This window comes from Amphibalanus amphitrite, unplaced genomic scaffold (genome assembly GCF_019059575.1).
Source record: "Amphibalanus amphitrite isolate SeventyFive unplaced genomic scaffold, NRLGWU_Aamphi_draft 000303F_arrow, whole genome shotgun sequence".
Taxonomy (NCBI): domain Eukaryota; kingdom Metazoa; phylum Arthropoda; class Thecostraca; order Balanomorpha; family Balanidae; genus Amphibalanus; species Amphibalanus amphitrite.
This window is the reverse complement of record NW_024881798.1, coordinates 310,115-323,800: the sequence shown is the minus strand read 5'-3', so window position 1 is coordinate 323,800 and position 13,686 is coordinate 310,115. Positions and strand designations below refer to the sequence as shown.

The following is a 13,686-nucleotide window of genomic DNA, read 5'->3' as shown; positions in this document are numbered from 1 at the left end:
CAAAGTTTGTAGGTTTTTTTTCAACGAACAGTGAAATGCCGTCTACCGTTTGTCGCTCCCATGTGAGTAGTTTTCGCGTTCTGGGGGGGGGGGGGACGAAAAGGCCCCTCTCCCCCCGCCTGTGGCAAAACCTTTCAAAGCCTGTCCGGAATAGGGCTAGGTGACCTAGCATTTAATTTGTCACAAGTTGTGGAGAATATGTACCTTCCTATCGTGCACAGGTATGCGCCGCCGTTTATTATATGCATATGTGTTAATGGCTAGTACGAATGGCTGGAGTCATTAAGACCGCATTCTTTCGGATGTTGTAGAAAAAAAGAATATTGCGACGTGTGCTAAGGTGACGCAAAGCTCAAAGCTTAGCGTCAAGCTAGCAGGGTTGTGCTTGACTCATGAGTCGAGTCAGAAATTTGACTCTCAACTCTGACTCAAATGAGTCAGATTTGAGTCGAGTCGGATAAATTGTTGAGCTGTTGAGTTGAGTCAGAGTTGAGTCGGACAAAAATATTAGGGCGTTGAGTTGAGTCAGAGTTGAGTCAGTAAAATAACTTTTGACATTGAGTTGAGTCAAACAATTAGGAACATGAGTCAGCTGATTCAGCTTTCCAGAAACAAGCTTTTCATTCTTAACAACTTCGCCCTGGCCCTGCTGCCGGACTTTTTCACCCCCCCCCCCCGCTCAACAGCTTTTTTATCTGAGTCAATTTTGAGTCACCTCACTTGACTCAACAAAAAATTTGAGTCAAGTTTGAGTCGACTCATATTTTCATTGAGCCGCTTGAGCCATGAGTCGAGTCAAGGGAAAAAATCAGCTCCTTGTTTGAGTCAGAGTTGAGTCAGGGCTTTCTGAGGTTGAATGATGAGTCGAGTCGGCAATTTTTTTTTTTTAGTCGAGCACAACCCTGCAAGCTAGCCCGTGGCAACTGGATCTGCACCCGTTCACCCCTGCGGACCCCCTCGTACGGTGTGGGCGGCGCTCTATCTATGCACCATCGGTCGATTGGTCATGGACGGAGGTCGGACGGTCGGATACGGCCCCGGCGGACAGTGCCGATAAGATTGGCCGAGGCCGATCGGAGCCGCTGCTCGGTGCCATTCGTCCAACTGGGGCCCGCGCTGCTGCTGCCGCTACCCATCATCAGGCCGAACAGGTCAGTCACACTGCTGTGTACACGATTCACATTGCACGACACTCAGAGAGCAGACAGGATCCTTCTCCATCCTAACGACAATAAGACCGAAAAAGTAGTGACTTGGGATTCGAGCTGGTAGTGGGACGATAAAAGGTTAATTTCTTATTCACCAAAAACATACCTATAACCAAACTATTTGTGACATCTATGATATTATGTATCCGCCTGACCTGCTCATGATATGCATTTGGGAGCTTAGAATGACTTATTATTCAACATAAGCTCAGCAAGATAAATTTACAAAGGAAATGCGCACGACCATTTAAAAAGAATTAGGAATTAGTATCGTTTTCCTCATACTTGACGTAGCTTTGTGTTGTGAAAAATAAATGAGCGCGTTACCTACTTGCCACGAGACTAAGGGATTGGAATCACAATAGGTACCACTCTTAATTTCTTACGTCATTAAGCGATATCTGATGTCAGGCCAGTGGCGGCGGAATAGGGGGTGCAGGGGGTGCAGCTGCACCCCCATCGAAAAACATGGGGGTGCAAACATATCTTTTTGCACCCCCAAAATCCGTACAAGGGGCCCGTCGCACCATCCAATACATTTTCTCCTGAAAACCAGTGATCGGGAAACGAACACTGATGTGGAGTCATCCGGGATGTCCAATTATGGTCAGGAGCGCCCCATGCTAGTCTTTGGGGCCCCCACACCCGCTAGAAGTGTCCCGAGCCGCGTTTGGTGCTCCATGCGGCATCTGAGGGCCCCACGACGGCCTCAGAGGGCCCTTTTATGACGATCTCTGAGGGCTCCCCTCCCACGACCTCTGTCCCCTGGGGCCCTACAACGGCCACTAAGAGCCCTCATGACGACCGCTGAGGGTCCTACAGACTCCAGGGCCCTAAGGGGACTCCAGGGGCCACGCTGGCCTCTGAGGGCCCTTACGATGATCTCTGAGGGCTCTCACGACGTACCCTGTCCCCTGGGGCCCTATAACGACCACTAAGGGCCCTCATGACAACCGCTGAGGGTCCCACAGGACTCCAGGGGCCCCGCTGGCCTCTGAGGGCCTCTACGACGGTCGCTGAGGGCCCTTGTGACGGCCCTAGACCCACACAATTCTGAGGGCCCATTTGGCTTCAGACGGCCCAGCGACGGCCTCTGAGGGCCCCAACACAACCAGGCTGCAGGCCGCAGGGGCTATGCTGGCATCTGAGGGCCCTGCAACGGTCTATTGAGGGCCCTAACGATGGCCTCTAGCGGTCTTAATAAGGCCTCTGAGAACCCTGCAAGGTATCTGAGGGCCCATGAAGACCCTCACTATGGCCAAGGACCCTCATGACGACCTCTGATGATCCTCTCGAAAGCTTCTAAGGGCCCTCGCCCCTCACAACTTCTGAGGACCCCAGGACGGTCCCTGAGGGGTTGAGAGCCCTTTCTCAGGCCCTCAACCCCTAAGGGTTCTCAGGCCCCCCCTCAGGATTCTCAGGCCCCATGTCGGCTTGTTGAGTCACTTTATCTGCTCTTGGTGCCCCGTCGCCGGCCTCTGAGAGTCTCAATGTCGGAACTTATGGGGCCATGGGCCCTACACCGGCTTTTATGGCCCCTGCCCCCTACATCGACTCTTGGGACTCATGACCCATGAAATGTGGGTCTAAGCGGCTTCTAAAAATCCCCATGCTGGTGCTAGTAGCCGCCAGCCGAATATTTGGGCTCACACGCGAGCTCCTGGGACCCCGTGCGTACCCGAGGGGTCTACCTGCCTCTAAGACCCCACACATACTTTTGGGACTCAAACGCTTGCCCCTGAAGGTCCCACTGAGACCCCTTTCCTCTATTCAGTCCTCCATACCGGCTCTTTAGGCTAAACATCGACTCCTGTGGCCTCCATACCGGCTTTTGAGGGCCTCCATGCAGGCTTTTTTGGGGTCCGATGCCGGTTTCTGAGAGCCCTCAAAAGACTTTCGAGCCTATACTGCCTTCTGGAACCTTTCAGCAACTTTCAAGGGACCGACCCTGGCCGGAGGGCTCATTCAGTCTGGGAAGTCATGTAGGTCTCTGGAGGAGTCTCTATGTGGTCGGTTTCCAAGGGGCTTCTAAACACGGTCTTCTTGGAACGGTCTCGTAGGGCCTTCAGTGGTCCACTGTGGATCCAGAAAAGTGGTTTGAGACGCTGCGGGTGGTGGCTAGACTAAAATAATAGCCGATAAAAAACTAGCTGCATTTGCTTCTTTATGCTTTCATTATTTGAGATAGGTAGGTAGGTACAGTCTGTCTTAAAAGTACCGCGCAAAGTGACGGTGGATCCACCAAGCCTGACTGAGAAAGGGCCTGTTTTAATTTAAAAGTCACCGACCAATTGACCTAGGGAATGGACAAGGATGTCAATTGCTTCGGTGACCCAAATTTAGCAGGCCCTTGCTCAGTCAGGCTCGATGGATCCACCGTCACTTTGCGCGGTACTTTTAAGACAGACTGTACACTGCAATTTCAAACCTTTTACAGAACTTGTGTGTATGGGGATAGTTTTCCAAAATCTTCGTTTTTCATAAATCAATAATAATCACTCAAAAAAGCGAAGGGGGGCCCAAAACTTCCAGAGGGGCCCCTTGTGAAAACTTTGCACCCCCATCCAAAATTACCTTCCGCCGCCACTGTGTCAGGCCATTTTTTCGTTCAGTCTTTTCCATCCAAGCGCGCTAAACTGGGAAAGGGGTGATATCACATGTGCTAACTCCTGAACCGTTACCCGCAGAGAGTTGAGAAAGGCAGCAATTAAAAGCGCTCCATAAGCTAAGTGTAATGGTACTTATATACCTAGTTACTTTTAATCTATCGTAAAGCTTATACCTGACTTCGATGTCAGGTCGAATGTCACAACTGGCAACTTTAGTCACATAACCTTTACATTTACATGCAGTTACATTCACAAAACTATTACATTTGAAGCGTTTTCTCGTTAATTCATCTTTACCAAAACCTTTACATTTGGAACGTTTTCTCGTTCATTGATCTTCACCAAGTTCAATGCAAATAGTTCAATACGGTTCACACCAAGGCTGCAGAATCAGTGGCAGTCCACTAAAGGCCTGGCTACACTATGCGTTTTCTTCGTGCGTTTTTTGCGTGTTTGCGTGTTTTGCGTGATATCGTTCTAGAAAAAAGAACGATATTACGTTTTTGTGATGTTTTTTCACCTTAAATTTTAGTTACATAAGAGTTATATTAGCTTTTGTATATAACCAAAGTAAAAATTATATTGTTTATAACTTTTTTCCTAGAACGATATTACGCAAAACACGCAAACCTGCAAAAACGCACGCAGAAAACGCATAGTGTAGCCAGGCCTTAAGAGGTCGCACTGCCTTTTTTTCCCAAAATTATTTGGCATAGCGTCAGTAACGCGTCTGCAGGCAGGCATAGGTAGGTATTATTCACCAAGGCTGCTCAAATTTCATTAGGTGACGGACAATTAATGCGAAACGGCACTCGAGGTTTCCGCCAGCTATTTTCCAACACTTTCAGTTTTTAAAAATAAGTGACACGACATGCCCCAAAAAGGCATGAGAAATCAGTGCCCAAGTGCAAGAACAACTAAGTGAGCAACTATAATAAAGCATCATATCGAGAGAGCCAAGAAGCAAACTGCATGGGAGTTTCCTCATTCAATTATCTAACTAGCTATCATTCATCAGCCTAAGAATAATTTTGTCAGTACCTTCATGCTGCTAAATATCACCAACATCCCGTCCCGTTATTTTTGACGAGACGACTTCACCTTCGCTTGTCGTGATCGACGTATTTCTCGACAGCCAAATAGCGCCAATAGTGCTATCGTTTAGATAGGCGCATTGTCTGATGAATGAATAAACGCGCTTGAGCTATACTCGTATATTGGTGAAAGGCTTCCTAATGGCTTTCCAATATCGTGCATATTGAGATGGATGAAAATAAAATTAGCGACAAATTCGAATTCAGAGGTACAATAAATCCTCATTTAGACATTTTGCGGCACCCAATACTAGACAATGACAGCAGCGTGTCGGTCATTATGGGTCACTCGGGGTTAATGAGTTTGGATGTTCAACAACATGATACAATAAATTGATTGCATCTTTTTTGAAAGAATCGAATCAATTTTCGCTATTTCTGTACGAATCTACTTTACAGTCTATAATAAAATCAGTTTTGCATCCGTTTCCTTTAGTTTATACACGGTATGAACATATACGTCGGTCCAAAGTATACCTAAACCGATAGCCGACGCTATAAAGCACATGGTAACACTCCCGAACTATAAAAGAACTTGATCTGGATGCAGCGATGACCATTCTATTAAAACGATAGAGCATAAAAAATTGAGACAATGAAAAGGGTGCTCGTAAGAAGAAAGAAAGCTAAGGAAATAGCATTCACGGTGGGTCATCAATAATTTTTTTTTAGGGACTGAGCTGTCAATCAAGGACGCCAATTCTCGAATCCACTTCAAGACCACGAGGTCGCCTTAGTCACGGGATAACCATTTCAAGGGCTCCCGAAGACAATTGTGATTGCAAAACCAAACTCCGCCATAGCCAAATGTCTTATCTTTATCTAAAACTCACGGACTAAATCTCACCATTTCATAAGACGCAGTTATCAGTGCTCTCAAGTCTCAAGTCCACTTAAGACACGGCATTGACTTTAAAGAATGGGAACATCGCAAGTCTTTGTTCTTTGCACACAATCCATCAAACGGAAATATTCAAGAACAACGGATTCCCTGTCAGTTAACAGCCTACAGTAGCTTATCGAGCAGCTTCCGAGTTACAGGTGCGGCTCCGGCGACTCCCGCAATGTACGAGTATAGTTACCACGGTGACTATAAATAATAGTTACTACCAAGTTACTACTCAATACGTATGCCAGAAAGCAGCAGGAAGCGCAGATTCGTGAATCACGCCGATCAACTTGACTCAGTGGACTGTATAACTGTGTGTGTGTTGACGTCTCGCATCATTTGGTGTGGCGACCGGGGCCTGACAGGATATAGGTTGATATGGTAATGAGGCGAAATTGGGAATTTATAATATAAGAAGTGGATGCTATATGAATGGATATAATTTTGGATCAAGGTTTAAGAGCACTCTTTTCAGAGCGACAAAGGAACCCTCTTTACAGAGAGCATGTTAAGACCTAAAAAGGTATGCAGAGCCCTCTTTTCAGACAGACAAAGGAACCCTCTTTACAGAGAGCATGTTAAGACCTAAAAGGGTATGCAGAGCCCTCTTTTCAGAGAGACAAAGGAACCCTCTTTGCAGAGAGCATGTTAAGACCTAAATATAGAGCCCTCTTTACAGAGAGACAAAGGAACCCTCTTTACAGAGAGCAAGAGGTATTAGGAAAATAAGGAATCAGATAGGAATGATAAGTAGACCCGGTCACCGTGAAATAGAAGACTGTGCGAACTGACTGTGTGCCACTCTCCCCGTGCTCTTATCCGCCGCTGCACTCCACTATTCACCATTCACAAACACAAGATTCTTCCGAACTGGTGAGTATTGCAGATGGCGAATAGGCGATGACAACACAGTATCACTGACAAGAAGAGTTGGCCAGAGAGAGCGAGGCAGTGCTCTCTCGGCGCCGAAAAGTAAAGAAGTGAGAGCGAGGGTTGCTCCCGTCCCGTTTATGTACTGGGTCGGGAGGACACAGATGGCGACGGAAGTAATGAAATAACAAAGAAGCTACACACTACCCGGCGTCCTGGTAACCCTACCACGCGGTCGGCACATGTCGGCATAACGGCTCCGGCCCGCCGGGGACACAGTTCCACGTGCGACGCCACACCAGCCCACCCCCTCCCCCCGGGTCAGTCCCTCCGGTAACAGCGCATCCTTTCATAAAAAACTGCAGCTGTAGGACACGGTCGCAGGCCGGAGCGTCCCGTCACCCGATCACTGCCATAAAGTCTCTCGCGGACGGCCCATCTGCCGGCGGCGTGGCAGGGGGATGGGGGCGGCGGCGGCGCGGAGCGGCGCCGGCCGGGATCACGAATCGGCCCGGCCCGGCAGCTACGATCAGAGCCGAAATGAGCCGCAACACCAACTACCTAGTGCAGTTTGTCGGCAACACTAGGTTTACGGTCATTATTTCAGACTTCACCATTAAATCTAAAGCATACGGCAGGCAATGGGGGGGGGGGAGTTATTCTTGGATAATTGTTTTTCACAGCGCGAGATGAGCTAGTTTTGCTGTCTTGTCTCTCCCAGCACTCCGTCCGAGGCTCCTAAGTTTAGGAACTCGAACGAAACCAAGCGTTCCTCGACTCCACATGATCACAACCTTCGTCCCCACGCATGAAAACTTTCCTATTAGAAGCCCTTATTGTAGGCGTCACTGAATCCTAATTACTATTCTGGGAAACCATTAACATCTTAATCAGTATTTCACGATTTCTTGTTACAGTATAAAGTAGTTAAACGGATTTAGAAAGAAATCACAAAAATATTATTTAAATATGAGCAACATAATCACGCAACCGTCTGTCGCGATTTATCAACTTCCTAGCCTGCAGCCAGCCTTGTTAAAACTATGTTAAAACTGCATCTCTGGATGCGTCAGGACCGTTTCTTCCCTACCAGCCGCCTTGTGACCTGCGCTCGCGCCTCGCTCCGCAGAGCCAGTCACCATGACGGCCAAGAACTCTGTGAGCTCGTCCGGCAGTCTGATGGAGGCGGCGGCGGCGGCGCAGAAGGGGCTCAGTCCGCTGGTTGCCGCCATCTTCATCACCGGCATGGTGGCCGGCAGCGGCATGCTGGCGCTCGCCAACGCCGTCAGACTCACAGGTCAGCCTGCTCAGTGATGTGCGTCCACCCCAAACACACACGACACACTTAGCTGCCAAGGTACATACAAGATGGATACCTGCGTCCCACATCTTGTGAATAAATAGCAAAGAACTCAGTGTGCGGTGAATCGTGTTAGCTACAGTGTGTGCAAGCTACGTGTTAGTTACCTATGTTACAAGAAAAATTGTGCGTAAGCATCTTAACAACGCCACTTTTAATAACGGAATAATAACAAGTTAAATGGAAAAATTTAAAATACCCATCCAAATAGCGAGCATATTTTGACTTACAAATATAATCCTTCAGACCGACTAACAAAGTCACCGGTCAAGGCCGTCCAAAGCAAATCGAATATTGAATAGCCGGGTATAGCGTATTAAGTAACAATCAACAGTCAAGCTTTCACAAATATGTACATACATCAAAGTCCCAATACATGGACAAGGACGCTGGTACAGCCACACAAAAACGCCGCTTATTAAGCGGCTTAAACGTGGACGTTACGCTGGCATCAGCGCACACGCTATCGGCACATATACGGCGTCCACGTTTACAGTTAATTATCTGAGTACACTCCTCTCTAGATCGTATAGTATCGCTCTTCAATGTCGCATCTCGGCCACATCAAACGATTCGGTCAAGTCTTTGGACATTTCTCTCCGTAAGTCGTATCTTATTTATCTTGTGTGTGAACAAAGCCACCTTTTGAGGGTGACAGCGAATAGCGACGATAAGGTGGTAAGCGATAAAAGTGAAAAACTAACTACTTCTTAGAGCTATAAATTAATGGCGTCGGTCTAAATCCATCCAACAGACATTTTATTTCATTTATCGATCCCCTGATAAGTGACAGCTGATATGGTACAGAGCCCAACAGAAAGAAATCCAGAAGAAATCCAGGGAAAAATCCGAATCACTCGCAAGTCGCAACCATTTTACATTCAATACCTGAGCTGCCAAGAAATTTGACGCATGTTAGAAAACGTACTTCATCCCGCGCATGCGGAAGTGGGCGGATATCCGTCTCTCAGAGTTTACCAAAAAGCGAAAAACGGCGCCAAATGTAGCATTGTTCCGATATTTGCTGCGCACAGTTACTAACAGCTTGACGCCACGCAACATAAAAGTCACCAGAGGCATTACGTCTATTTTATTTTTAGCACCTCACCGTAACCACAGTTGATGATATTTCACGATTCTATCTATATACGGCCTTGGATTCTATTCATCAGACTGTCGCAGTGAATGGAATCCGACTTGGTGTGTTGACATGGTGCTGCTGGCTTGGTAGCCACACACTTTCTGCACTGTTTTGATGGGCTGGCCAGGGATTCCTGCAGGAACGCTGATGCATTTCAGTGCTAGCCACAGTACACACATCTTTCCCCACGGTGTTTGAGGGGTTTGGAGATACTGCTGCGTTGCCGTGGTAACCACTCCCACTCCCCGCAGGCGTGATCGGCCTGGTGATGCTGCTGTACTTTGGCGTCAACTCGGCTTTCTGCGGCTACACTCTGTCGCGGTGCTGGCTGATCGTCGAGTCGCGCTACCCGGAACTGCAGGAACAAGTGCGAGCTCCCTACCCAGAGATCGCCTACAGGGCCTTCGGAAACCCACTCAAGTACGTTGACACGGGCCATTAACCGGTTCATGAAAGGCCATCAGTCGCTTGTGATTGTGAAACATGAACTATTACATGAGTTCATCACGAGAGCCCGGTTATCAAGCGAGGACACCAATCTGATCCTGCTCGATAAAGCCTCATCCATCCTCCGATAAGCTGAATGATGCGCTCACTGACACTCGTGCACCTTGACTGAAGGCTGTCACTTGAAGGAGCTAGGATTACCTTACGTGACGTGACGTGTGACGTTGTCAAGTCATAAAATTGCCTCGCTCACTCTGTTAAGCTGCAAATTAATGCATCTTCACTTTTAGCCTCCATATGCGGAACAATACATCCCGCTTTTTATGCGCAATAATGTTCATCTCATTCGCATCCATCACTAAGATGTCGGGCACTTGTTCAGCCACACGCTGGCTCGTCGATCCGTTACTCACCGCCGGCCCGGCTTATCCTCCACCGCGCAGATATCTGGCCTCGGTGGCCATCTTCATCAACCAGTTCGGCTCTGGCGTGGTGTACGTGCTGCTGTCGGCTGAGCTCATCCGCGACCTGGTGCAGTCGGCCGGCTTCGACATGGTCGAGTGCTACTGGATCCTCGTCATCGCCGCCATCCTCACGCCGTGCACCTTCCTCGGATCGCCCAAGGACTTCTGGTGAGTGATCACACTTCTGGCGAGTGATCAGTGATCACACTTCTGGTGAGTGATCAGTCACAGTCTCGAACTTCACTCTCTAGCTGATCAGAAACTGGCTCAAAGCTGTTTGTACCACGTAGAAATTCTGATCAAATTAATGGAACTGATGAGTTGAAGATATGGTGTTCAACTGATATATGGTGTTTAATTAATGGAACTGATGAGTTGCTGAGAACAATTTAGTGGCCTTTTTGACAACGGTTGCAATGCTTTAGCATCATACTGTAACTGTTGCGAAACCCACTACCATCTTCAGATCACGGTGTGGGCAAACTGAAACTACGTCGTTTGGCGAAAATCCGAACGAAGGTGCTGCATTGCCGTTTCATACGTTCTCGTAACCATGATCGCTACTCTACTTCGGAAATTAATTTTTAAGAATTGCTTGCCCCACTTCATGAAAATCCCGACCACTCTACCTTAGTCACATCCCGTTCTGTCACTGACGCAGGTTCATCGGCGTCACGGCCCTGGTTTCCACGATGCTCGCCTGGCTATGCATCATCATCCACCTGGGAATGTACTACGACGAGACGGTCGATAAGGCCGAGCACACGTCGCCCACCTTCAAGACGCTGTTCCTGGGCATGGCGACGATCCTGTTCGCCTTCGGTGGTGCCTCCTCGTTCCCGACCATCCAGAATGACATGGCTGACCGTACCAAGTTCGGTCGCAGCGTGCTCTTCGGATACATCGGTGAGCGATTGTTTAAAGGAGCTACCTCTACGACAAGCTGCAACGCTGAATTAAAGTTCCTAGTTGGTGTTGGTAAAGACTTAAGAATGATTCAATAAAAAACTAGCGTGCGCAGGGTTTGCAGAAGTGGAAAAAAAACATTCCAAATCACGCAGCGTAAGGAAGTCGCTATTGCATCACCAGTAAGTAGGCTCACCAACAATGACTGCTGACGTCGTCTCTCCGTCTCCGGCAGGCCTGATCTGCATGTACTTTCCGATGACGCTTCTCGGCTACCTGGCGCTGGGCGACCAGCTGGAGGCTGACCTCATCAACTCGCTCTACCCCAACAGCTTCTTCAAGAGCGCCGCCCAGGTGCTGTTCATGCTGAACCTGACGACGTCTCTGGTGAGCGTCATCAGCCCCGTCTACCAGCAGCTGGAGGACAGCATCGGCATCCCTTCCGGTGAGCGGGCGCCAACAGCTCCCCGAAGAGTCGCAGCGCTGGTTAGGTGCACGTTAGTGGGATAGCAGCAACGTTAAAGACATGGGAACGTTGGGGGACAACTAAATGGACGATGTTTAAGTTCATCTGTCATTCTTCAGGCATTTGGGCTCCTTTTATAGTCATCTAACTCGGATTCCTATTTTATTCTACAGACTTCAACGTGCGTCGGGTGCTGTTCCGGACGGCTATGATGGTACTGAACGTGCTGATTGGAGAGACGGTGCCCAGCTTCGGCAAGATCCTGAACCTGATCGGCGGCAGCACGCTCACGCTGATGACGTTCATCCTGCCACCCATCATGTACCTAAGGCTGACGTCGATGCCGGCCACTGATGGCGGCAAGTGGGAGAAAATGTGAGTAGCCAAGAGAACATTTCTGATTTCGGTACTTTGCAGCCTTATTATATGGGATTTATCATCACCTCATATCATAAAGATTTCTTCCCCTTCCACTGGAGCCTTGAGCAGCAGCAGCGAGAGGTCAAATCACTTAACAAGATATTTGGTCTCCCATGATGCATGCATGTTGTACAACCATAGCTTACTGGTAAAGACATTTTATTTCATGACGGACGTGACGTAGGTATGGTGTATCACCTCTCCCACTGACTCGTGAGGTCGTGATCTGTTTCAGTGAGGTGCCCCTCTGGGAGAAGGTCCTGCTCGGGGAGATCATCCTGATCGCCACGACCGGCGGCATCGCGGCCACGTACTCAGCAGTGGCGGACATCCTCGACCCGACTTCGTTCGAGAGCTCCTGCTTCATCAGCGTATAGCCGACGGCTGCCCCATCGGGCGACCGGCAGCTGCGCAACGTCGCCTTCATCATCACATTAACGTCATTCATCATCCATCAAGTTCCTTCACAGCCGGTTTTACGAAAGGGGAGCAGAACCGCTTTAGTCAGAGCCTTCGAGACGATGGAGTGCCCGTGGCGAGGTGGCCCCCGCAGCGAGGAGACGCAAGTGGCCCCGGCGGGAACGAGAAGTGTCAACAGCAAAGCGACGAGCCGACGACGGGAAGAGATTCGACAACCAATCGCCTGAGGTTCAGTTCAGATGGTCCCACGGTACTGAGAACGCCAGCGGCCAGCATTCGATGTTCCGCAGCACATCACACATGGTCATCAAAAGACGGTGAAGACGGAATCTGTTTTAGCTGTCCGGGTGGTTGTTGTAATGTTTGCGTCCCCTCGATTGGTTGCTAATGGGCCGGACTTTATGGCAACTGTAACTATCTGTTGGTTGTGGAGATCGATGAAGTATGGAAACCATGACTGTTAGCTGGTTTCGAACCCAATGCCGCAACAAGACCTCTGCTCTTTTTGACTCGTGCTCAGAGTCGCGATGGTGTCAGCGAAGAGTCCCATTGAGCCTCATGCATTATCTGCCACTGCCTGGCGGTGAAACGTTTGTGTTAATTTTGTGAAACTTATGACCTGTGATCACTGATCATTTTACCATGTAGTGTCCTGCGTTTCTTTAAGTTTTCCGGGGAGGTGTTTTAGGGGAATAGTTCACCCGAAAGAAATATCATTGTAGATGAGGAATATGCTGGGAGGATGAAATGTTAAGGAAATATTTCACTCGCACAAAATAAACATATATGACCTTGAGTACCAAACTAACGTTCTGTTCCAACAGAAAAGCGAGCGTTGAAGTTCGCAGACGAGAATGAAAGGAAAATAAGGCAAGCCCAGATTTCAAGCTGATCATGATAAAATAATAAGCAAAGACAACTTGCTGGCTTTGAATGTAAGTCCTAATTTAAATGCCAAATAATGCATGCAACACCAATGTTTCAATTGGGGATCACACAACCGAAGGCGTTCTGAACCTCAGATTTTAGGAAAATTATGAAAGGCTTCATGTTCGGTTTGAATCCGTAGAAGGTGTGCTGTTTACTCGCATTGATGTACGTACCTATGGCTATTTCGACTTGATTGCTAAAAATGAACACAAATGAATCATGAATGCTAAGATTTAAGAAATCGTTGTTTCGTACCACCAAGCTGCGACAGAAACCGTTAAGGCAGGAACAGAAGTGCCGACGGCCAAAGTTTTACTATTCAACATACCAATCAACGACTGCCGACGACAATCCTTTTTTCGATCCTACCCGGCGGATAGGATCTCTCACTGTAACAACCAGTGATGAATGACTGTGACCAGGGCTGCGGAGTCGATGGATTTACGGCGACTCCGACTCCGA

General features: G+C 48.4%; 2 protein-coding genes across 3 annotated transcripts in view; one reads left to right on the top strand and one right to left on the bottom strand.

Annotated features, from left to right (window-relative positions):
• The window catches only part of LOC122387941 (RNA exonuclease 1 homolog), a 95,635-nt gene that overhangs the window by 78,292 nt on the left and 3,657 nt on the right, over positions 1-13,686 (bottom strand). The window lies entirely within an intron of this gene.
• Positions 891-13,102, top strand: LOC122387944 (amino acid transporter AVT1B-like). Its single transcript, XM_043378651.1, has 8 exons — positions 891-1,151; positions 7,800-7,967; positions 9,423-9,591; positions 10,062-10,250; positions 10,744-10,988; positions 11,224-11,433; positions 11,628-11,829; positions 12,110-13,102. Exons 2-8 carry the CDS (start codon positions 7,811-7,813, stop codon positions 12,249-12,251), a joined length of 1,314 nt encoding a protein of 437 aa, XP_043234586.1. The 5' UTR covers positions 891-1,151; positions 7,800-7,810; the 3' UTR covers positions 12,252-13,102.

Coding starts and splice junctions, on each gene's coding strand:
- LOC122387944 (XM_043378651.1), top strand. CDS start 7,811: ATGACGGCCAAGAACTCTGTGAGCTCGTCCGGCAGTCTGATGGAGGCG. Junction 10,251..10,743: donor GGATCGCCCAAGGACTTCTG/GTGAGTGATCAC, acceptor TCACTGACGCAG/GTTCATCGGCGTCACGGCCC. Junction 11,434..11,627: donor CAGCATCGGCATCCCTTCCG/GTGAGCGGGCGC, acceptor TTTATTCTACAG/ACTTCAACGTGCGTCGGGTG.